The 24664-nt window shown below is 42.8% G+C and overlaps 1 protein-coding gene across 1 annotated transcript in view; it reads right to left on the bottom strand.

The window, feature by feature from the left end:
* Positions 1 to 1264: 1264 nt before the first annotated feature.
* LOC103110630 (kininogen-1-like) overlaps positions 1265 to 24664 on the bottom strand; it is a 34595-nt gene continuing 11195 nt past the window's right edge. Inside the window, 11 exon segments of the mRNA XM_060198548.1 lie at positions 1265 to 1319; positions 1539 to 2316; positions 2413 to 2665; positions 6558 to 6606; positions 6608 to 6642; positions 6749 to 6856; positions 13089 to 13261; positions 15480 to 15564; positions 17699 to 17806; positions 20190 to 20362; positions 24368 to 24452. Of these exon segments, the coding sequence (XP_060054531.1) occupies positions 1826 to 2316; positions 2413 to 2665; positions 6558 to 6606; positions 6608 to 6642; positions 6749 to 6856; positions 13089 to 13261; positions 15480 to 15564; positions 17699 to 17806; positions 20190 to 20362; positions 24368 to 24452 (1560 nt within the window). The 3' untranslated portion in view covers positions 1265 to 1319; positions 1539 to 1825.

The following is a 24664-nucleotide window of genomic DNA, read 5'->3' on the forward strand; positions in this document are numbered from 1 at the left end:
AGAGTTCTGCCAATATTTTCCCCTAAGTATCTGATAGTTTCTCTGGTCTAACATCCAAGTCCTTGATCCACTTGGAATTTACTTTTGTATTTGGTGAAATACAGTGGCTCAGTTTCATTCTTCTGCATGTTTCAACCCATTGTTTCCAACACCATTTGTTGAAGAGACCCTGCTTTTCCCATTTAATAGTCTGGGCCCCTTTGTCAAAGATTAGATGTCCATAGGTGTGGTGTTATTCTTTTATTTATTATTATTATTTTTAAATCTTTTTTTTTTTTTTGAGAGAGAGAGATGCAGAGGGAGAGAGACAGAGAGAAACACCAGAGCACTGCTCAGCTCTGGCTTATGGTGGTGCAAGGGACTGAACCTGGGGGACTTTGGAGCCTCAGGCATGACAGTCTGTTTGCATAACCACTATGCTGCCTCCCCCACCCTATTATTATTATTTTTATCAAAGCACTGCTCAGCTCTGGCTTATGGTGGTGGCGAGGATTGAACCTGGGTCTCAGAGCCCCTGGCACGAGTGTTGTCTTGCATAATCATTATGCTACCTCCCATGCCCATTATATTTCTAAATCCTTGTTTATTTATTATCAAGAGAGAAAAAGCACCAGAGCATTGCTCTGGCAGATGTGATGCTGGAGACTAAACTTGGGCCCTCATACCTATATGTCTGACACTCTAGGTGCTGTGCCAACTCCCAGGCTACTGATTAACAGATTTTTTTTTTTTTTTTGCTTCTAGGGTTGTGAGTGGGGCTCGGTGCCTGCACCTGCTCCTGGGGGCCATTTTCCCCATTTTGTTACCCTAGTTGTTGATATTGTTGAGAGAGAAATTGAGAGAGGAAGGGAAGACAGAGAGACAGAGAGGGGGAGAGAAAAACAGACACCTGCAGACCTGCTTTATCGCCCATGAAGTGACCTCCCCCTCCCTGTGGGGAACCAGGGACTAGAACCAGGATCCTCACCCTGGTCCTTGCACTCTGTGCCATGTGCACTTAACCCGGTGCACTACCGCCCAACCCCCCAGAATTTTTTTCTTTCCAATGTGTATATGACTGAAAGGAGACCACTGTGAATTAGTAAGACGTGAACAATCAAGACGAAACTTTATTTTAACCAACAATAGCATGATTAAATTGGCATTCTCCTCTAGTGAATTCTATCCCAGCTTCTAGTCCTTCCTCTCAGGGCTGCTGACAGGCTGTTGGGGACTATTGTGCTGGGGGTTGAGGTTGCGCCTGCTGGTCAAGAGACTTCACTTGCAGACGTTGGAGACTTGCAAACTCGGCCCTTATACTCACAGAACTTTAGGTGTCTCTGTAAGGACAGCAAGACTCTGTTAATCTGATGTTAGTGTTCACTCAAAGAAGAGCAGTCAGTTGACAAGGTGAGGCCTTTTTTTCCCTGATGTTATTAGTTTCTTATGTAAAGTACAGATAATAGTGACATGAAATCAACAGAGGATCGGATATATCTAATTGAAATAATGGCACATACATCTACAGGTGACTGTAACTGTATGAAGTTATCACTTACTATTCTAGGCAAAAGTGGTGCAAGGAGTAGCAAATCGCTGCTTCCTTTGCATTTTAAGGCAATGCAAGATAATCCTTGGTTTGGGCCACCGCCCGACCCCCAGGGTTTATACTTCTGTTCACAGTTTTGTGCTGTCAATAGACACTAATGGTGATCCTAGTGAGAGTCTCACCACTGTTCTCTAGGCTGTTCTGAAGTTTCATGGACTTTGGTGCACCGTGGCAGAACATTTAGACACTGGGCAGGGGAGATGATGACATATTAATAAATACCCACAACTGCACAAATTAATACAAGGCATCAGAGAGATCAAAATCAGAAAAGTCTTCCTTTTCCACAGTTGGATCCTTTTTGTTGACTGGCTTCCAGGTGTGTCCAGGACATTTGGGAGAGGCTGTTTCTGGAAAGTCAGGTATCAGGCTAAAGGAAAGGCTATTTGGTTCTATCTGAATGTTAGGAATCCAAACATCATCAGTCTCTGTGGGAGTTGGTGGTATATTAGGCATCACAGTTGCAATGAGATCTGAATTAAGGAAGCCAGGATAGGTAACTGCTACCCCTTGCTGAGCTAGAGAAGGGGTGGGTGTTGGCCCCTCTGAATTCTCTGGTGTATGTCTAGAAGCTGTAGTGCTATCTTCAGAAAGGCTTGCCAAATGCTCTGTTCTCCAACCATTGTGCTTCTCACTGTTTTTGTCTTTATTTTTATGTTTACCATGATCATGGCCATGCTTGTGTCCATGGGCTAGGGCATGGCCCCCTTGATGTCCGTGGCCAAGACCTGGTCTCACTTGGAACTGAAGATTATAGTCAGGTTCCTGTTGATGCCCATGCCCATGCCCATGATCATGGTGCTTTTGATGTCCATGGCCAAAGCCATGGCCCCTGATGTGATCATGGCTTTGGTCATGCCTATGCTTTTGGCCATGGCCATGGTCATGCTTTATTTTCTTTTTATGACCTGAGTCCTGACCATGAGTGGGTCCTTGTTCTTTGTCTATGTCTTGTCCTTCATCTTGTGCGGGTGTCATGGGAGTGTGGGGAGGACTTACAGTTTTTCCTTGTTTTGTTTCCATCATTACTGCTGCTCGGAAAGGTGAAAAACCTGGAGGCCTTTGCATCATTGAAACCTAGACAGAAAATATTAATATATTAAGATTAATGCATTACTGTGGAAACTACACTATCAATGAAGAAAGAAGGAATTCCATATAGAACGGAGTCTTGGGGAGTCGGGTGGTAGCACACCTGGTTGAGTGCACATGTTACAATGCTCAAGGACCCAGGTTCTAGCCCCCAATCCCCACCTGCAGGGGGAAAGCTTCACAAGTGGTGAAGCAGTGCTGCAGGTGTCTTTCTGTCTTTCACCCTCTCTATCCTTCCCTTTCCTCTTGATTTCTGACTATCTCTATCCAATAAATAAATAAAGATAAAAAAGAATGGAGTCTTTGCCAGATTTTAAATACTATATAGTGTTCCAGAAAATATGGTAATACATAGTAGATTTTCCTCTTTTGACTAAATTTATCATTTATGGACATTGATTATTGTTCTAGATTTTGCCTATTATAAATTGGCAAGCCTTTTCTCATATCAAAACAATATACCATTTCAGGTCAACTTTGAAGTTTATGATTATTCAAGTCCATGTCAAAATTTATTGACACATCATTATTCATTGTTATATATAATTGTACAAATACATATATACACATACATATATATTATATGCATGTTAGACATACATGTAATATATGTATATAAGTATATACATGTATACAATACATATATATATAATATATAAATTATGTGTACATATATATGTTGTTTGTTTTTACATTTTCTTTTAAAAATTTTTTAATGTTTTATTTATTTATTATTGTATAGAGACAGAGAGAAGTTGAGAGGAAGAGATAGAAAGGGAGAGAGACAGAGAGACACCTGCAACCCTGCTTCACCACTCGTGAAGGTGGGGACTAGGGGTTTGAACCTGGATCTTTGCACACTGTAACGTGCGCGTTTTCTTTCCTTCCTTCCTTCTTTCTTCCTTCCTTCCTTCCTTCCTTCCTTTCTTTCTTTCTTTCTTTCTTTCTTTCTTTCTTTCTTTTTCTTCTTCTCCTCCTCCTCCTCCTCCTCCTCCTCATTCTCCTCCTCCTCCCCCTCCTTTTTTTTTTTTTTTAACCAGAGCACAACTTATCTTTGGCTTATGGTGGGGCAGGGAATTGAACCTGGGAGTTTGGAGCTTCAGCATTCAAATCTCTTTGCATATTTTGTTGTTGTTGTTGTTGCTGGGGATTCCTTACTCTGGAGTGACTTCTTCAGATAGAAAGACAAGAGAAACAGACAGATAGAAGAAAGACACTATCGCACTGAACCTTCCCATAGTACACTGGGGGCCAGATCTGAATGTGGACCAATGCATGACACAGCAGGTCCCTTTCCAGGTGAGCTATCTTATCAGCCCAATATACTTTCTTCTAGAACATTGCTGTTTCTCCCTAGACAATAACTTGGGTTCACCTGCATATCAGATATCAGGCTCAGGTAAAAACTAATAAAGTCATGGGCTCTTTGGAATGTACCTAAAATAGACCTACTAGCTTTTTACAAAACAGAGACCCCAAATCTTCATCTGCTATATTCCAGTCTTTAGGTTCATTATTAGTCAACAATTTGTTCTGCTTTATATCTTAACTCTTTTTCAGCCACCAGGTTCCAGATACTAACATGATACCAACTGGATTTCCCAGGGCAGATGACCCCACCAATGTGTCTTAGAGCCCCAATTCCCCAGAGCTCTTCCCCACTAGGGAAAGAGAGAGACAGGCTGGGAGTATGGATCCACCTGTCACTGCCCATGTTCAGTGGTGAAGCAATTACAGAAGCCAGACCTTCTTCCACCTTCTGTACCCCATAATGACCCTGGGTCCATACTCCCAGAGAAATAAAGAATAGGAAAGCTATCAGGGGAGGGGATGGGATACAGAGTTCTGGTGGTTGGAATTGTACCCCTCTTATCCTATGGTCTTGTCAGTGTTTCCATTTTATAAATTAAAAAAAAACTATAAAAAATAAAAATAAAATAAAATAAAAAAGAGCATTAGTGCTTGTTGGTATGCTTCTCAGTTATGCTTCTAAGACCCCTTCTGTTTCATTGGTTTAATCCCCTCTGCTTAACACTGTATTCTATTTACATAACCACTGTTAACTAAGCACCGCCCTGCCTGCAGGGCATTGGTTTCATCCCCACTGTTTCACGATGTCTTTTTGCTCCGCCCCCTCTCCTTGTCACACCCTGATTTTTACCAATCTCTTTTCGCTCCACCCTACTCGGTCAGTGTATATATATATACACATACATACATACAGGATTGTGATTAGAAATAGCTTAACTTAGATTGCGCTGAGTTCTACATGGATAAAGAGATACTGCTTCCCAGCTCAGCCATGAGTGCCTGTGGTCATCTGTCTCCTGCCCACGAAGCTAGCCCGGCAACTGCTTTTATTCTAAAAGGCTATAAATGGTCTCATAAACTGAATGTATAGAGAATATATGTCCATAATCACTTTACCGGACTGAAAAATATTAGTACTAGTTCACGTGTCTGAAATGCAGCCTTTGCTTTGCTTGTTTAATTGATTGACAGAGAAGTCAGACAGGCAGAGAGGAAAACAAATCGCAGGACCAAAGTTTCTTTCAGTGTAGTGGGGGCTGGGCTCAAACCAGGGTCTGTACATGGCGAAGCAGAACAGTATTCCAGTGAGCGTATTTCACCAGCCCAGAATGCAGCCCTGGTACTATTAGCCTCTATACATGCCTACATGTGGCAGAAATCTAAATCAGAATAAAAGAAAAGAGGCAACTTATTTTGAAGAGTAGGATTTGTAGATGATTTCTACCTACTTTCACTACTTCCAAGAACAGGCTATTTGAGGTAGTATGATGTAAAAAAAAACTGATTTTGGGGAGTCGGGTGGTAGCACTGTGGGTTAAGCGCATGTGGTGCAAAGTGCAAGGACCGGCGTTAAGGATCCCGGTTCGAGCCCCTGGCTCCCCACCTGCAGGGGAGTCGCTTCATTGGCGGTGAAGCAGGTCTGCAGGTATCTTTCTCTCCCCCTCTCTGTCTTCCCATCCTCTCTCCATTCTATCCAACAATGACGACATCAACAACAATAGTAACAACAATAAAACAACAAGGCAACAAGAGGAATAAATAAATAAACATAAAAAAATTAATTGGTTATTTAAAAAAAAACTGACTTTGGAATAAAAAAGTCAGACCCTACTTAATAACAGCTTTATGGTGAACATGGCAGGCTCTGCTGTGACCCAGGCTTGCTTCCAGGTACTGCTAGATTCATTTTTCTCATCTGTACAATAGGCATAAGAGCAGCACTTGCCTCACAGAGTTGTCAGGAGGAAAATGTGTGTGAAGCCCTTCTGTCCATGCGTACTTGATGGGACCAGGCACAGGATCTAGCATCAGGCCTTCAGTTCCCATCTGTAGATGCGAAGCTTCACTATTGGTGAAGCAGGGATACTGGTGTTTCTTTCTCTCTCTTCCAATTTTTCCTCTCCCCCTCCAAATTCCTCTCTGTCTGTATCCAAATTAAATTAAATTAAATTAAAATAGGGGGACGGGTGGTGGCACACCTGTTTGAGCGCACATGTTACAATGCACAAGGATGGGTTCGAGCCCCCCTATCTCCCAATTCATTTCAATAGTAATCCTTTTTCTTTTGCTTTCTGGCCCCTGTCTCCCAACTCATTTGAACAATAATTCTTTTTCTTTTTCTCTGTCTCACTTTCTTTTTCTCTGCCTTTTTACCAGAGCACTGCTCAAGTCTGGCTTATGGAGTTAAGGGGGTGGGGGAAGATGGGGACTTTGAAGCCTCAGGCATGAGAATCTCTTTGAATAGCCATCATGCTACCTCCCCATCCCAATAATTCATTTTCAGCCCCTACATATGTTTTTCCAGAATTAGTAAAGTTGACCCCAAAGTAACTGTTCAGAACCATACCATTTGTAGAGGTTGACAGTTAACAGCAGGGAGGACATTTTTTTTCCAAAGACAATATAATGTCAGCTTCACAGGTTAGAACTTGCTACAGAAGACAGAGGAGAGAAAGTGTTACTCATAAGGGATTTAAACATGTATAAAACATCAAATAAGTTTCTAGGGGTTAAGTAGACAATTGTATTATTACTTACTCCAAGTTTATTGATGCCACAGGTCTCAATCAACTCTATGTTACTGCCCTTGGAACACACGGTTTCCCTGGCAGTGAACGTCAGAGAATATTTCATTCCAGCAACCACCTGGTAAATTAATTAGCACAAAGAAGATGTTTAGGGAATATTGTACAGAGAATCACAGCTTGAGGGACAGGATGTAATGTACCAGGTTAAGCGCACATAGTGTGAAGCGTAGGGACCGGTGCAAGGAACCCGGTTCGAGCCCACGGCTCCCCACCTGCAGGTGGGTTGCTTCACAAGCGGTGAAGCAGATCTGCAGGTGTCTTTCTCTCCCCCTTTCTGTCACCCCTCCTCTCGCAATCTCTCTCTGTCCTATCCAACAACAACAATGGAAAAAAGATGGCCACCAGGAGCAGTGGATTTGTACACAGGCACCAAGCCCCAGAGATAACTGTGGAGGCCAGAGAGGCAGAGAGAGAGAGAGAGAGAGAGAGAGAGAGAGAGAGAGAGAGAGGGAGAGAGAGAGAGAGAGAGAGAGAGAGAGGGAGAGAGAGAGAGGGAGAGAGAGAGAGAGAGAATCACATCTTTATTTAAGGGTTTTAAAGAGCAATTTAAAATCTTTTCATTACACCCAACTAAATCAAAGTTTACATCAACAACACAGAAATGACTAAAACAAAACTTTTGATTTAGATGCATGCCTGCAGCACCTGACTATTGATTGGTTTCATTTCTTTTTCTAAATAGGAAAAGAAAAACAGACTATAACTTTTAAAAAAAATTATATTTACTTATTTATTTTCCTTTTTGTTGCCCTTGTCTTTTTAATTGTTGTTGTAGTTATTATTGATATCACTGTTGGATAGGACAGAGAGTAATGGAGAGAGGAGGGGAAGACAGAGAGGGAGAGAGAAAGACAGACACCTGCAGACCTGCTTCACCGCCTGTGAAGTGACTCCCCTGCAGGTGGGGAGCCGGGGACTCATACTGGGAGCCTTATGCTGGTCCTTGTGCTTTGCACGACCTGCGCTTAACCTGCTGCGCTACCACCTGACTCTCTATAACTTAAAAAAAAACTTTTTCTGAGTTTTAATTGTTCAGCAGTTGCAAAATTCAGGAATAACTCAAGGACTCAATTTGTTATAGAATTTAAGAGGAGTAGGAAGGAAGAAAAATTTGAAATATGTTCTTTTTTTTTTTTTTTTTTTTTTACCAGAGCACTGCTCAACTCTGGTTTATAGTGGTACAAGGGATTGAACCTGGGAACTTGGAGCCTCAGGCATGAGACTCTCCTTGCATAACCATTATGCTATCTACCCCTGCCCTGAGATATGTTCTTTAAATATGACTTGTCCTGTCAACTCTTGCATCAGATACTGAGAACCTGTCTGAAAATTAGGTGAATTAAATAGTGTAATTTGGAAAATTATTTGTATTTTTTTTTGTTTCTCTAAGGTTTAAAATTTTTTTAAATTTATTTATTTTTCCCTTTTGTTGCCCTTGTTTTTTTATTGTTGTTACTGATGTTATTATTGTTGTTGGATAGGACAGAGATAAATGGAGAGAGGAGGGGAAGACAGAGAGAGGGAGAGAAAGAGAGACACCTGCAGACCTGCTTTACCTCCTGTGAATCGACCCCCCTGCAGGTGGGGAGCCGGGGGCTCGAACCAGGATCCTTACTCCAGTCCTTACTCTTTTTGCCACATGCACTTAACCCGCTGCGCTACTGCCCAACCCCCTAAAATTTTTAAGTCTATGTATTTATTTATTGGATAGAGAAAGCCAGAAATCAAGCAGGAAGGAGGAGATAGAGAGGGAGAAAGACAGAGAGACACCTGCAGCCCTGCTTTACCATTCGTGAAACATTCCCCCTGCAGGTGGGGACCAGGGGCTTGAACCCGGATCCTTGCACATTGTAACCTGTGCTCAACCAGGTGCACCACCACCCAGCCCCTCTCTCAGGTTTTTATATTAAGAAACAATTTTAATCTAAGCAGCAATATAAATTATTATACAGTGCTATCTTCCACAATAAGTTTATGGTCCCATTCTGTTCTCTCTTTTTTAAAAAAATAATTAGTTTTTAAGACTATGGTCTTCATTTTTAAAAAAAAATTAATATATTTATTTATTTATTGGATGGAGACAGAAATAGAGAGGGAAGGACAAGACAGAGAGGGAGGGAGACGGAGAGATACCTGTAACACTGCTTCACGACTCATGAAGCTTCTCCCCTGCTGGTAGGGATTGGGGACTCCAACCCAGGTCCTTGCGCATTATAACATCTGCACTCAACCAGGTGCGTTACCTTCTGGATCCTCAAAATTACTGAACAAATTAATTAGCTAGATAATTAATTGTTTTACCAGAGCACTGCTCAGCTCTGGCTTATGGTGGTGTTGGGGATCGAACCTGGGATCTTTGGTACCTCAGGCATGAGAGTCTGTTTACATAACCATTATGCCATCTCCCCAGCCCTTATAACTAATTTAATTAATTTAGTTATGAGAGCTGTCCATGAAAGCTCCACTCCACTGCTGCATGTAAAGTGTCAGGGACCAAACCAGGGCCTCATGCATGCTAGTCCTGCAACCTATCCACTGAGTGATCTCTCTAGATGCCCTGCACAGCACTGTCCAGAAGTGACATTTTTATATGTTTAAAAAAGGCAATTGATTAGGAAATAAACAGTTAAAAATAATTGGTGTGAACCAGTTCCAAGTTATTCAGTGCTTAATTTTAGAATTTAAAAGTATGTGTGTAATATATAGCAGCTAAAAAGAATCAACTGTATATATCCACTGGCCTGGAGGAGTGCTCATTAATGAAAAAATGAGGGGCCAGGCAGTGGCACATCTGGTTAAGACACCTGCAGACCTGCTTCACCGTTTGTGAAGTGACTCCCCTACAGGTGGGGAGCCGGGGGCTCAAACCGGGATTCTTATGCCGGTCCTTGCGCTTTGTGCCGCCTGCGTTTAACCCGCTGCACTACTGCTCAACTTCCCAAGTTTTGCTTTTTAAAGAGACCATGTAGTAATGCCAGTTCCCAATACTTAAAAAATGTAAATTAAAAATGTAAAAAAGATAACAGAATGATGTTGTATGCTTTACATTGGGTTCTAGTTCTCCCCCGCCAAGAGAATTGGATCAGTCCTGCTAATTTCGCGGGCCCGCTTGGCCCCGCCCCAAGGAACCCCGAGAGAGGGTTCCTGAGTTCCAGAGAGAGAGCTGAAGAGTTCCACAGTTGGAGAGTTGAAGAGTTGCAGAGGGCCAGAGGGCCAGAGTTACAGAGTTAGAGAGAGTGCTTGCGCCGCCGCAAAGAGACAGCAGAGTTCTGTTTGGTGATTAGTTTGTCTTAGTTTATGAATCGTTGTTCCTGAATAAAGAAATACAGCTGCCCTGCCCAGCCGTTGTCTCCGCATCTCTGTTATCTGCCCGTGAAGCTAGCCCGGCCAGCTGGAGCCTCCGAATTTTAACAACAGAATGAGGAAGGTATTTCTTTTTTTCATTTATTTATTTATTTGATAAAAACAGAGAGAAATGGAGAGGGCAAGGGGAGATAGAGACAATGATAGAGGTAGAGAGATCTACAGCTCTGCTTCACTGCTTGTGAAACTTCCCTCTTGTAGTGGGGGATTGAACTGGAGTTCTTCCACACTATAATGTGTGCACTCAACCAGCTGTGCCACCACCTGGCACCCAGAAGGCATTTCTTAAATGAAACTCTTGGGAAGAGAAAAAGAACGGGAAAACATTTAAATTTAACTAGACTATTCAAACCCTCTCAAAAAACAAAAGTAAGCAAAATAAAAAAGCAAAGTAGAAAACATGAAGGTCATTTTTTTTTTTTTAGCTAGAGGAAGAGAGGCAGAGAGGCAGCGAGAGAGAAGAGAGAGACAGAGGAGAGAGAGAGAGGGGGGAGAGAGAGAGAGAGAGCGAGAGCGAGAGCATTATACCTATCAGCACTGAAGTTTCTATTAATGATGTGTGGGCTGGGCTCAAACCTGGGTCACAGACATGACAAAGCAGCACATTATCCAAGTGAGCTGTTTCCTGGCCCCACCACTTCATCTTTTATAGCTAGAAACTGGAGGAAATGGGAGTTGGGCGGGTTAAGCGCAGATGGCACAAAGTACAAGGACCAGTGTAAGGATCCCTGTTGGAGCCCCCAGCTCCCCTTCTGCAGGGGAGTCCCTTCACAGGTGGTGAAGCAGGTCTGCAGATTCTATCTTTCTTTCCCTCTCTCTGTCTTCCCCTCCTCTCTCCATTTCTCTCTGTCCTAACAACGACATCAATAACGACAACATAGGCCCCCACACCTATGGACATCTAATCTTTGACAAAGGGGCCCAGACTATTAAATGGGAAAAGCAGGGTCTCTTTAACAAATGGTGTTGGAAACAATGGGTTGAAACATTCCGAAGAATGAAACTGAGCCACTGTATTTCACCAAATACAAAAGTAAATTCCAAGTGGATCAAGGACTTGGATGTTAGACCAGAGAAACTATCAGATACTTAGGGGAAAATATTGGCAGAGATCTTTTCCACATACATTTTAAAGACATCTTCAATGAAATGAATCCAATTACAAAGAAGACTAAGGCAAGTATAAACCTATGGGACTACATCAAATTAAAAAGCTTCTTCACAGCAAAAGAAACCACTACCCAAACCAAGAGACCCCTCACAGAATGGGAGAAGATCTTTACATGCCATACATCAGACAAGAGTTTAATAACCAACATATATAAAGAGCTTACCAAACTCAACAACAAGACAACAAATAACCCCATCCAAAAATGGGGGGAGGACATGGACAGAATATTCACCATAGAAGAGATCCAAAAGGCTGAGAAACACCTGAAAAAATGCTCCAAGTCTCTGATTGTCAGAGAAATGCAAATCAAGACAACGATGAGATACCAACCACTTCACTCCTGTGAGAATGTCATACATCAGAAAAGGTAACAGCAGCAAATGCTGGAGAGGGTGTGGGGTCAAAGGAACCCTCCTACACTGCTGGTGGGAATGTCAATTGGTCCAGCCTCTGTGAAGAACAGTCTGGAGAACTCTCAGAAGGCTAGAAATGGACCTAGCCTATGACCCTACAATTCCTCTCCTGGGGATATATCCTAAGGAACCCAACACACCCATCCAAAAAGATCTGTGTACACATATGTTCTTGGCAGCACAATTTGTAATCACCAAAACCTGGAAGCAACTCAGGTGTCCAACAACAGATGAGTGACTGAGCAAGTTGTGGTCTGGTCTATATACACAATGGAATACTACTCAGCTGTAAAAAATGGCGACTTCACCGTTTTCAGACGATCTTGGGGCAAACGCTAGAAGAAGAAGCCGATCTTGGATGGACCTTGAAAAATTCCTGTTAAGTGAAATAAGTCAGAAACAGAAGGATGAATATGGGATGATCTCACTCTCAGGCAGAAATTGAAAAACAAGATCTGTTGTTGAGGTGGTCTGGTGTCGGGCTGCACCGCGGAGAAGAGAGAGGACGTCCAGAGCAAAGGGGTACACAAATCTTTATTATAGGATGGGGGGGTTTGGTTCGGACCACGTGGAGCCAGCCAGCAATGGCCGACCACGGGGGGGGGGGGGGTGTGTGTGGGGGGAGAGCAGGGAGCGAGACCTCAGAGAGGGAGAGCTGAGAGCCCAGAGAGGGGGGGGGTGAGGGGGCTTTTTATTGGGCGACAACCAGGGGTGACGTATAGGGCCAGGATTGGTTGAAGGGGGCAATGCTAGGGTTTCGCGGGGGCGTAGTAAAACCTGGGGGCGGAGACTACATCAGAATAACTCCTCAGCAACAAAGATCAGAAAAGACAACACAAGTAGAACCTGAACTGGCGTTGGTGTATCGCACCAAAGTAAAAGACTCTGGGGTGGGGTAGGTGGGTGGGGAGAATACAGGTCCAAGAAGGCTGACAGAGGACCTTGCGGGGGTTGTATTGTTATGTGGGAAACTGGGGAATGTTATGCATGTACAAACTATTGTATTTACTGTTGAATGTAAAACATTAATTCCCCAATAAAGAAATTTAAAAAAAGAAACAAAAAATACAACAATAATAACTACAACAACAATAAAAACAAGGTCAACAAAAGTGAAAATAAATAAATTAAATTAAACAAAAAAAATAAATTGGAGGAAATGTTCTATGTGACATGTGGAAAATCTAGCAGGCATTGCAGTGACGTTGGGCTGTGAATTTCAAATCAACCAAATCCCATTTACCCCATCATTTCCCTGTCCAGTGCCAAGCCCAGTGGCAAAGCTGGTACATACTTTATACATCAACTGTAAAATCATCATCTTTATAGCATAATTAACAGACCTCCTTTGTTGCTTTAGTCACAGTGTCAATTCTGAAGTAGAAAGTTCCATTGTTCTGAGCATTCAGGTGTCGAATAGAATGAGTCAGAGCCTCCTTCAGCTCTGGACTGTCCACGGGTATCTCCTCCGGGCAGCCAATGCACATATTGGGAGGTGGCTTGACAACTTCTTCCTCTGAGGATTCCGATTTTATATCAGTGTGTGGACTATAGAAGCAGTTAGTTAATATTTTTGCTGCATTTGATCCAGCATTCATTTCTTATCTGTTTACTTATTTTTGCCTTTATTGGGGCTTCAGCACGATATATATATCATGGAGAGAGAGAGAGAGAGAGAGAAAGGGAACTAGAGATTGAGGGGGAGAGTGAATGACACCACAGGACAGAAGCCCTGCAGTGCAGTGGTCTCAGGCTTGAACCTGAGTCAGGCTCATGGCAAAACAGGCACACCCTCCAGGTGAGCTATTTTGCTGGTTTGATTAAACATTTATTTTTGTAAAGGGTCACATGACAACCCAAGTCCTAGTAGTGAGAGTGAGAGGTGAGAAGAGGTTGATTGACTTTGCCTTTCCACCTTTGCTTTCCTCAATGTTTCTAGAAACACTCCATCTGAAGATATTTATACCCCAATCAATGTGATGCATGTCCCTAAGACTTTGAACTTTTGGTGGAAACTAAAAACCAGTGTTCAGCCTGAAGGAATAACTCTCTAATAGCAACATTTTATGTCTCATGACTTTAAAAGGAAGCAATTTTAATCAAGCCTCTATCATAGATTATATTACCTTTCAACAATGAGAAAAGTCAAACCTTTTTTTGATGCTAAAAACTAGAAATAATAATGCTCTCACACACACATGTTTGCTAACTATTAATACAAGAAATATTGACTTGAACATTCACTCATACCCTCCCAGGCTGATCTAGTTTTAAGAATTTTTAAAATATTTTATTTATTTATTCCCTTTTGTTGCCCTTGTTGTTTTATTGTTGTAGTTATTATTGTTGTTGTCGTCGTTGTTGGATAGGACAGAGAGAAATGGAGAGAGGAGGGGAAGACAGAGAGAGGGAGAGAAAGATAGACACCTGCAGACCTGCTTCACCGCCTGTGAAGCGACTCCCCTGCAGGTGGGGAGCCGGGGTTCGAACCGGGATCCTTATGCCCGTCCTTGTGCTTTGCGCCACCTGCACTTAACCTGCTGCGCTACAGCCCGACTCCCTAGTTTTAAGAATTTTATTCTGGGAGTTGGGTGGATTCACAGTGGATTAAGCGCTAGTGGCGCAAAGCGCAAGGACCGGCATGAGGATCCCGGTTCGAGCCCCCGGCTCCCCACCAGCTGGGGAGTCACTTCACAGGCGGTGAAGCAGGTCTGCAGGTGTCTGTCTTTCTCTCCCCCTTTCTGTCTTCCTCTCCTCTCTCCATTTCTCTCTGTCCTATCCAACAACAACGACATCAATAACCACAACAATGTTAAACAGCAAGGGCAATAAAAGGGAAAATAAATAAATATAAGAAAAGAATTAAAAAAGAGAAAATGATGAACTATCAAAAAAATTTTATGCTGAGTGCTAAATGGAGATACAGTTCTCTCCAGTCTATCAGTACTTGCACATTTTTTCTTTTCTTTTTGCTAGAGACAGAAAGACAGAGAGGCAAAGGGAAAAGGGAAGACAACACCAAAAACTCCTTCAATGTAGTCAAGGCCAGTCTTCAACCTGGGTAGAGCACATGCCAAAGCAGTGCACTATTCATGTGAACTATTTCACTGTTTTTGTTTGTTTGTTTCTTTTCTTTTGTTTTTCAGAGCACTGTTCAACTCTGATTTATAGAAGTGCTGGGGATTGAACCTGGGAGTTCGCAGCCTTGGGCATAAAATCTTTTTGTACAACCACTAGACTATCTCAACATGGGACTATCTTTTTTTAAAAAAAATTTTATTTATTAAAAGGAAACACTGACAAAACCATAGGATAAAAGGTGCATAGCTTCGCACAATTCCCACCACCAGAACTCCCTATCCCATCCCCTCCCCTGATAGCTTTCCTATTCTTTATCCTTCTGGGAATATGGACCCAAGACCACTGTGGGATGCAGGCATGGGCCATCTTATACATAATGGAGACCAGTTAGTTCTGTGTGAGAGGTGGGCCTTGCTCAGAGCACACACATCGTCCCTGTCACCACACCCCCTCTGGCCACTTGCAGGGCACTCTCACTGCACTGGTGCAGCACAGCTGGACTGAGGTGGGTCACAGTCTCTTCAACAAGACCTACAGGTCATGCAGATCCTCTTGCTTATCATGGGAACCTGAGCACTATTTCCTCAACAGAACAGCCAGTTGTCCGGGGTCACTAAGCACTGCTGGAACACCCACCACATGCTATATCCTACCTTGGAAAATGTCGCATTTCTGGGAGAATCCGGCGATACTGTCTGAAATATTCACATATGTTTGATCTGTACATTCAGCAAAATCCTGTTTGTTTTTTTAAAGTAAACAAATGAAGAAATCAAAATATATCTCAGAAATTCCATAGCTAGTAGAACAACAACAAGAAATACAATGCCAACTTATAAATATTTGCATAGAAAACAAAACATACTCCTACTTCAAAGAGAGCATAATCAGCAGCAAGTAATTGTGTTAGACACAATAAAAACACATGTGCCTATACCTAGAAACAGGGCAATGAGGAAGGCCTGGTATAGAAACAGTAAGCAAATAAGAAACGAGTAAAACTTTCCTTTTGAAAGACAGACTTTCAGACCATGCTAAAAATCAGTTGATGATAACTTTATTTTATATCACAGGGCAGAAATATTGAGAAGGAAAGGGGAGATAGGGCGAGAGAAGAGACACCCATAGCACTGCTTCTCTGCTAATGAAGCTTCCCTGCTATGGGCTGGGACTAGGGGTTTGAATCTTGCTCCTAACATGTGCTCTCAGCCTGGTGTAATTGCATTGTGGGGATTCTCTCTTCTTTCTTTCTCTCTCTCTCTCTCTCTTTCTTTCTACTTCCCTTTTGTTGCCCTTATAGTTATTACTGTTGTTGTTATTGATGTCATCATTGATAGGACAGAGAGAAATGGAGAGAGGAGGGGAAGACAGAGAGGGGGAGAGAAAGATAGACACATGCAGACCTGCTTTACCGCTTGTGAAGCGACTCCCTTGTAGGTGGGGAGCCCAGGGGCTCGAACCAGCGTCCTTATGCTGGTCTTTGCACTTTGTGTCATGTGTGCTTAACCCGCTGCTACTATCTGACTCCCCATTGTGAGGATTCTTTGTCATATATTTGTATATTAAATTCTTTTTTTTAATTTTTTTTTATATTTATTTATTTTCCCTTTTGTTGCTCTTGTTGTTTAACGTTGTTGTGGTTATTATTGTTATTGATGTCGTCGTTGTTGGATAAGACAGAGAGAAATGGAAAGAGGAGGGAAAGACAGAGAGGGGGAGAGAAAGACAGACACCTGCAGACCTGCATCACCGCCTGTGAAGCGACTCCCCTGCAGGTGGGGAGCCGGGGACTCAAACCGGGGTCCTTAGGCCAGTCCTTGTGCTTCACGCCATGTGTGCTAAACCCGCTGGGCTACCGCCTGACTCCCAACAGCACAATTTTAAGTATTCCCCAACTGTGAAATAAATGAATGTTGATTAGAAAAATGGAGACACATGGGGGCCGGGCAGTAGCGCAGCGTGTTAAGTGCACACGGCGCGAAACGAGTGTCAGGATCCCGGTTCGAGCCCCTGGCTTCCTATCTGCAGGGGGGTAGCTTCACAAGCGGTGAGGCAGGTCTGTAGGCATCTGTCTTTCTCTCCACCTCTCTGCCTTTCCCTCCTCTATCTACTTCTCTCTGCCCTGTCCAACAACAACGACAAAAATAACATCATAATAATAACAACAATGATAAACAACAAGGGCGACAAAAGGGAAAAAAGGGCCCCCAGGAACAGTGAATTCATAGTGCAGGCACCGAGCCCCAGTGATAACCCTGGAGGCGAAAGGAAAGGAAAGGAAAGGGAAGGGAAGGGAAGGGAAGGGAAGGGAAGGGAAGGGAAGGGAAGGAAGGGAGGAAGGAAGGAAGGAAGGACGAAAGAAAAGAAAGAAAAAGAGAGGAAGGAAGATGAAGGTACATTGAAGAGTTCCAGTTATACCCATATATCCAACTGAAAGTACTTTATATTGGACAAATTTCTTTTCCATATCCTTTTATTTTGTAAATAGAGGATGGAGTGGGAGAGAAAGGCAGAGAGTGGAAGAAACTGAGAGGGAGAGATAGCCGCTTTATTGCTGGTGAAGTCCCCGCCCCCATAAGTGGGGGCTTGAACCTGCGTCCTTACTCATTGTGTTACGGTTACTACTAGGCAGTTTCTTTTGCTTCATGGTTCTATAGAATTAAAGTATAATCTCCTGTTAAAAACAAACAAACAAACACCATCTCCCAGAATTCCTAGTAGCAAGCAACCAAGAAAGGGAAAAGAAAGGACTTGGTGAATACAATCTAAAACTTTAATAACAAGAGTTTTTCAGTACAGCATTGGGAGTTTCCACCCCTGTCAATGCTGGACACAAGCTGAGAACTTTTTGATTAGCCTTTTGAATACTTACACCATTCAAGAGGAGCTGGCAGCGTGGAGTTAGGGCTGGAAATCTCTCCTTGGAACAATTAGTTTGCCCAACTGAGTAAACAACATCATAGTTCATTCCAGCCACCACCTGAAACAATTTGGGGTTGAGAGACCACACCACTTAGCTCTGGCTTATGATGGTGCTAGGGCATTGACCTTGGGACCTCTGGGGCCTCAGGCATAAAAATTCTATAGAGAATGGGAAAGCTATCAAGGGAGGGGATGGGATATGGAGATTGGGTGGTGGGAATTATGTGGAGTTGTACCCCTCCTATCCTATGGTTCTGTTAATGTCTCCTTTCTTAAATAAAGAATAAATTGAAAAAAAAAATTCTGTGCTCTAACACAGTGAGCTATTTCCCTGGTCCTGGGCTCCAGAAGTAAACAACAGTTGAAGCACTATTCAAAGGAGCTTAGAATGCTGTCCTAAGTGCTCAAGAAATATGAGCTATTTTAGTTATTAGGCAGACACTGACTGGATCACTTTGACTCTCATAATGTGGAAAATTTCTCTCTCTCAATCTCATACACACCTGAGAGTGAAAAAGCAATATATAGATGGGGTTATTATAAATCTAAGTAAAATCTATCATTGTTTCCTCTATCTGACTACAGAAAAAGCTTGTCCTATTGGAATTTTTTTTTTTTAAACTGACTTCACTTGTTTATTCATGAGTGATAGGAGGAGAAAGAATCAGATTTTTCTCTGGTACATGCACTGCCTGTGACCAAACTCTGAACCTCATTCTTAAGATTCCAGACTTTACCCACTAGATCACCTCCCACATTATGTCTGATTGCAATTTGTGAAATATTAACATTACAGGCAGGGGGAGGGGGTAAGATAACTTAATGGTTATGTAAAAATACTCTCATGCCTAGGTTCAATCTCCTGTAGCACCAGAAGCCACAGTGGAAAAGCACTCTGGAAAAACAAACAAAAAGAATAAAATAAAATATCAGCAGTGCTATTCTAGAAGGATTAGACAAGCCTAGTATTGGAGTGGCGTTCAGATCCTGAGCCTTCCAGACTGGCATGCAACAAGATTTATCCCACTTTACAGTCATTCCAGTCCCACCCTGACAGCAGGGTAGGGACATCACTGAGTAGTACATGCAGTCTGCAGGAAGGCTAGTTAGAAGGCCCATTAAGAGGAAGGAAGGTTACCGGCCCAAAGTGAGTTCCTTATAATTAAAGATTGGAATGCAAAGGCCGCATTCAATTATCTGTAAGGAGTTACTCAGCCGAGTCAGTGGAAACCAGTTCCCTCCCCTCTAATCAGCTCTATCCTCCTTCTCTACCTTATCTCCACTCCTTTCTCTTCCTTTCTCCGTTTCCTTCCTTCCTTCCTCCCTCCTCTCCTTCCTTTCCCTTTCTCTCTTTTTTTTTCTTTCTCTTATCTTTCTTCTTTTCCCTTCTCTTTCTCTCTTTAGCTCTTTTTTTTTCTTTCCATAGCACCACTTATCACTGTCATACACAATGTTGGGGATTGAAATCAGGCCTCATGAGGCCAAGTCCAGTATTCTAGCCACTGCACCATTACCTGGGGCACAGAGAAAGAAATAAACAACAAACAAGTTTTATAGTACCTCCCCCTGCATGGTACTATGGAAATTATTAACTTAGAAGGGACCCAGAAAGCCTTGCCAGACTTTCTAAGGTACAATGTAATATTTGGGGACTACATTTATACATGCTAATGAGATGATGCTATAGTTTTCTTTTCTTTTTTAAAAATTTTTAAAAATATTTATTTATTTTCCCTTTTGTTGCCCTTGTTTTTTCATTGTTGTTGTAGTTATTATTGTTGTTGTTATTATACAGGACAGAGAGAAATTCAGAGAGGAAGGGAAGACAGAAAAGGGGAGAGAAAGATAGACACCTGCAGACCTGCTTCACCACCTGTGAAGCGACTCCCCTGCAGGTGGGGAGCCGGGGCTCGAACCGGCAACCTTAAGCCAGTCCTTGTGCTTTGCACTGCATGTGCTTAACCCATTGCGCTACCGCCCGACTCCCGATGCTATAGTTTTCTTAAAAATGTCTGATCAGGTTGACTTATGTCACCCATTCTAGGAAGAACATAGAATGCTGACTACCGGTTAGTTGAAACACCTTTCAAAAGGGGAGGATGAGAGGAGGCAGCCCAACACCCTTTCCAAGTGCTTCGTCACTTGACTGCTATGCTAGTCAGGCAGGACCACCTCACCACCAGCTGTGCAGTCACACAGCTTTCCTGCAGCTGATTATCTATGGTTATGAAGCCCTAAACACAAACATTGAACAGATTTTTTCCCAGCTTTTTTTTTTTTGCTCAGCTCTGGTTTACAGTGGTGATAAGGATTGAACCTGCAACATCAGGACCTTTGGGACTAAAGTCATTTTGCATAACCATTAGGCTCTCTCCTCAGTGCTAGGACAGATTTTTTTTTTTTTTAAAGTATTGTACCAAATGAAAACTTAAGAAACAAACCTGTTGACGAGCACTGTTTACTTCTCTCAGTGTGAAGAGGTGGGAATGCTTATTGTGATTGTTGAAGTGCTGAAGGGCGTGTCTCAGGACAGGCTCCAGGCTGGGGTGTGAAGTTGACATGGGGGAGAAACAGCCTCGGCATCTATACTGGGTTGTTGTCACAGGACTTTCCCCTTCACAAACAGGAGATGAAAGGGCAGAGTGAGCAAGTGACACCAGCATTCTGACCTCTCACCCTAACTAGGTAAGACAATTTAGGATACTTGGAAGTAAATTCCAATATGCATTAAAAAAGAGAGATGCAATGCTACATTTTCCTCATAAGAAAAAAAAAAATCAGGGGCCGGGTGGTGGCGCACCTGGTTGAGTGCACATGTTACAGTGCACAGAGACCTGAGTTCGAGCCTCTGGCCCCCACCTGCATGGGGAAAGCTTCACGCGTGGTGAAGCAACGCTGCAGGTGTCTCTCTGTCTCTCTCCCTATCTCCCCCGTCCTCTCAATGTCTGGCTGTCTCTATCCAATAAGCAAATAAAGATAATTTAAAAAATTTAAAAAAAAGAAAAAAGAAAAAGCTCAAAATGGAAATATATTTAAAAAAAAGAAAAAAAAGGAAAAAAATCAAGCATTTGCTTAGGAACAGTTTATAGGTATCCCGTTGTGAACAATTATTATTATTGTTATTTTTAGGTGCCAGGAAAGTAGTTGTTATTTATTCATCACAGTCAATAAAATGTCTTTTTAAAAAAATATTTATTTTATTTATTCCCTTTGTTGCCCTTGTTGTTTTATTGTTGTAGTTATTATTGTTGTTGTCATTGTTGGATAGGACAGAGAGAAATGGAGAGAGGAGGGGAAGACAGAGAGGAGGAGAGAAAGATAGACACCTGCAGACCTGCTTCACCGCCTGTGAAGCGACTCCCCTACAGGTGGGGAGCCGGGGCTTGAACCGGGATCCTTATGCCGGTCCTTGTGCTTTGCGCCACCTGCGCTTAACCCGCTGTGCTACAGCCTGACTCCCATAAAATGTCTTTTGTAAATACAAAACATAAGATATTGACATGGAAAAGTGCAAAAGGGATATTGTTGGTTACAAAAAGCCTGGCACAGAAAGTTATGTAGCATAGAGCCAGTACCATGTTAAGTACATGCTTTTATATGTGATTGTGTATAGTTATTTTAACATGCATGCTTTACCAGGTGCATCAATGCCTACTTTTTAAATTTTTAAAAATTTATTCATGTTTTGGATAGAGACAGAGAATGTGTACAACTATTTGGAGATCATTTTATCAATGGATTTCATGAATTTATACTTTTTTAGAGTTAACATGTGTTTTAAAACTTTTTTTATTTTTTTATTATCGTTACTTATTTATTGGATAGAGTCCATCAGAAATTGAGAGGGAAGGAGGTGATAGAGAGGGAGAAAGACAGAGAGGCACCTGCAGCCCTGCTTTCCACTCGTGAAGCTTTCCCCCTGCAAGTGGGGACTGAGGGCTCAAACCTAGGTCCTGGTGTACTGTAATGTGTGCGCTCAACCAGGTGAGCTGCCACCCAGCCCCTGAATTTATACTTCTATAAGTAACTGAAAGATCTTATTGCCAGTCTGATGTTATTTAATATATATTATTATTATTATATTTCAATGTTGATGAACGTCCTTTGAAGCCTGACTGAGGTTATATTTCATAATGATTCAATAGTCATGTTTTGCCCCAGCTGTACCATGCCAGGTGCTGAGTGGGGTTACACACACACCTCAGTTCACTCTTCATGCTCCCCGCCCGGAAGGAGTAGGGCAGTGCTGAGTGGGAGAGATAAAACCATAGATGGACCAGTTTAATACAATTAAGCGAGAGCTGAGAAAAACCGGAGCCAGTGTTAAGTCAGAGAAGACTTTCCTGCCTGAGGAGAAAGGGCTGAGCAAAGAAGGGAGAAGCCAGTCAACTGGTGAACTCAGAGGTGCTGCCTGAGGAGGAGCCACTGAGGCTGAGCAAGCAGGTGAAGCCAGGGCAGCTGTGTGGGCTGTGGTGCAGACATGCCACCAGAGCTTGTACCAGAGGAAGCAGGGAGGAGTGATTTGAGGTCTGAGCAGTTGGGAGAGTCCTCTGCTCTTGTGAAAGAGGCTGCACCATGGAGGCCTTGGTTTCTAACTATACACGTTGCTTAGCGACAGATGTGTAAAGTGGGAAATGCACAGTTAGGTGATTTCATTGTTTTGTAACTATCACAAATTACACAAATATAGATGGTATAGTTTCCTACACTCCTAGGCTGCATATAAGCTAGGAAGGCCACCATCAATGTATGCTGTCAGTGACAGAAGCATCAGTAAGTACACAGGGCTGGGTTTCAGGGTCTGGGCACCTGACTGAGTCTAATGGAAGCTAAGGTGTCCTCCTTATGACACTGGACATACCCCCAACCTTCTCCACATAATTTCAGCATATCCAGAGATCCTCTGAAAGAATTAAAGATGTCACCAGCTGGGGCCCTAATCGGGGAGTCCTGAGATTCCCAAACAGACTTGATGGGCCTAGAACTCAAATAAGTCCCTCTCTCCATTGTCACCAGTCATTTCTATCAGGAACAACAAAATAGATCCCTTTGTGGGCCCCCGTAGGGCCTTGCCATCAACTTGGATCAACAATGGTAGACAATGTTCTATCCTCGGAAGGGAGGATGGACAACATACTCTATGCTACACCTGAGGAAGATGGGTCGATACTGGGGCAGCTTGGAATGTTCCTACTCATGACCACAGAATGTGAGCTCAGATCTACAGGGATGCAGAGGTCACACAGGCTCCTAAGCTGAATATGGGCCCTAGATCACATCAAATCGATGGGGTTTACAGTCAACAATATTTATACCCCCTTCCCCATATTTGGGAGCTACTTTCTTCCCTGATCCAGCTTTTTGGTCCTTTTTCCAGCCATGACATCATCTCCCCAGACGATAACCTGGATCCACCTGCATATCAGATTTCAGGCTCAGGCAAAAACAAACAAACAAACAAACAAACAAAAAACACTAATATAGCTACAGGCCCTTTGAAATATAGCTAAAATATACCTACTAGCTATCTACAAAATGAAGGACCCCCCCCCAACACTTCATCTGCACTATTCCAGCCTTTAGGTCCATGATTGTTCAACAATTTGTTTGGCTTTGTATGTTCTCTTTTTTTTCAACCACCAGGTTCCAGATGCTAGCAGGATGCCGACCAGACTTCCCTGGGCAGACAACTCCACCAGTGTGTCCTGGAGCTCTGATTCCTCAGAGCCCTTCTCCACTAGGGAAAGAGAGAGACAGGCTGGGAGTATGGATCGACCTGTCAACGCCCATGTTCAGCAGGGAAGCAATTACAGAAGCCAGACCTTCCACCTTCTGCATCCCACAATGACCTTGGGTCCATACTCCCAGAGGGTTAAAGAATAGGAAAGCTATCAATAGAGGGGATGGTATATGGAGGTCTGGTGGTGGGAATTGTGCAAAGCTGTACCCCTCTTATCCTATGGTTTTGTCAGTGTTTCCTTTTTATAAATAAAAAAAAAAAGAATTAAAGATGTCCTGCTGAAAGAATTGGGAGCCACCAAGAGGCTTTAATTGGAAGGGTGTAAAACACTCACATTTTGTTTGTTTGTTTTGAACTACCAAGTGGCATTCATCACAGCCCTAAGCAGCTCATCAGTAAGGGCATGAACCCCAGGAAGGGGAAAGTAGGGTGCAGATTTATTTTATTACTTATTGATGAGAGAAAGAGAACCAGAGTTGCACTATGGCACGTGCAATGCCTGGAATCCCATCCACGCTTGAGTGTCCAGCACATTGTCCACTGCACCACCTCCCAGGCCGCTGAAGCTGCCTGCACTGGGGCAGGTCTTTAGTTTTTCTCCTCCTTTTGTAGGGCTCTGCAGAAGCCCTATGCAATGCAGCACCCCAGGAAGAGAGCATAGGAAATGACTGACAGGAGCCAACCTCAGAACCCCCTCCCCCCTCCTCCTTCCCCTCTCCTCCTGGCTGGGCTCTAAAGTTGCCAAGGATTTATCTGCTACAGTCCTTCCTTCCTTCCTTCCTGGAGGGGGCTTTCTGTACCTTGTGCCTCAGGTACTCAGAGGTGACAATTTCTCCCTTAGGGCATATCCATATTTAGATATGGACACTTATCAGCTACCTGGAGTAATGTGGCAAGTCTGGTTTGTCACAACAAATTTCTGATGTTTTGTCTCTCCCACGGTGGCTGTGCATTCTCCTGTGGCCTAAAAAGTAAATGAAAATTCACTTAACTTAATCTTGTTCTAGTGTTATGGTTAAATACAGCTTCTCCATTATATAAAACTAGTTGGCATTTTGTTTAACAGAGTTCTGGTACAAAAGAGTGAATGTTTAGCAGTCTAATTATTATTATATTTCCATTGCTTTTATAAATCTGGTATTCATGAAACAAAATGCAGATACAATATAAATGGTG

The sequence above is a fragment of the Erinaceus europaeus genome, chromosome 9, assembly GCF_950295315.1.
Source record: "Erinaceus europaeus chromosome 9, mEriEur2.1, whole genome shotgun sequence".
Classification (NCBI taxonomy): Eukaryota; Metazoa; Chordata; class Mammalia; order Eulipotyphla; family Erinaceidae; genus Erinaceus; species Erinaceus europaeus.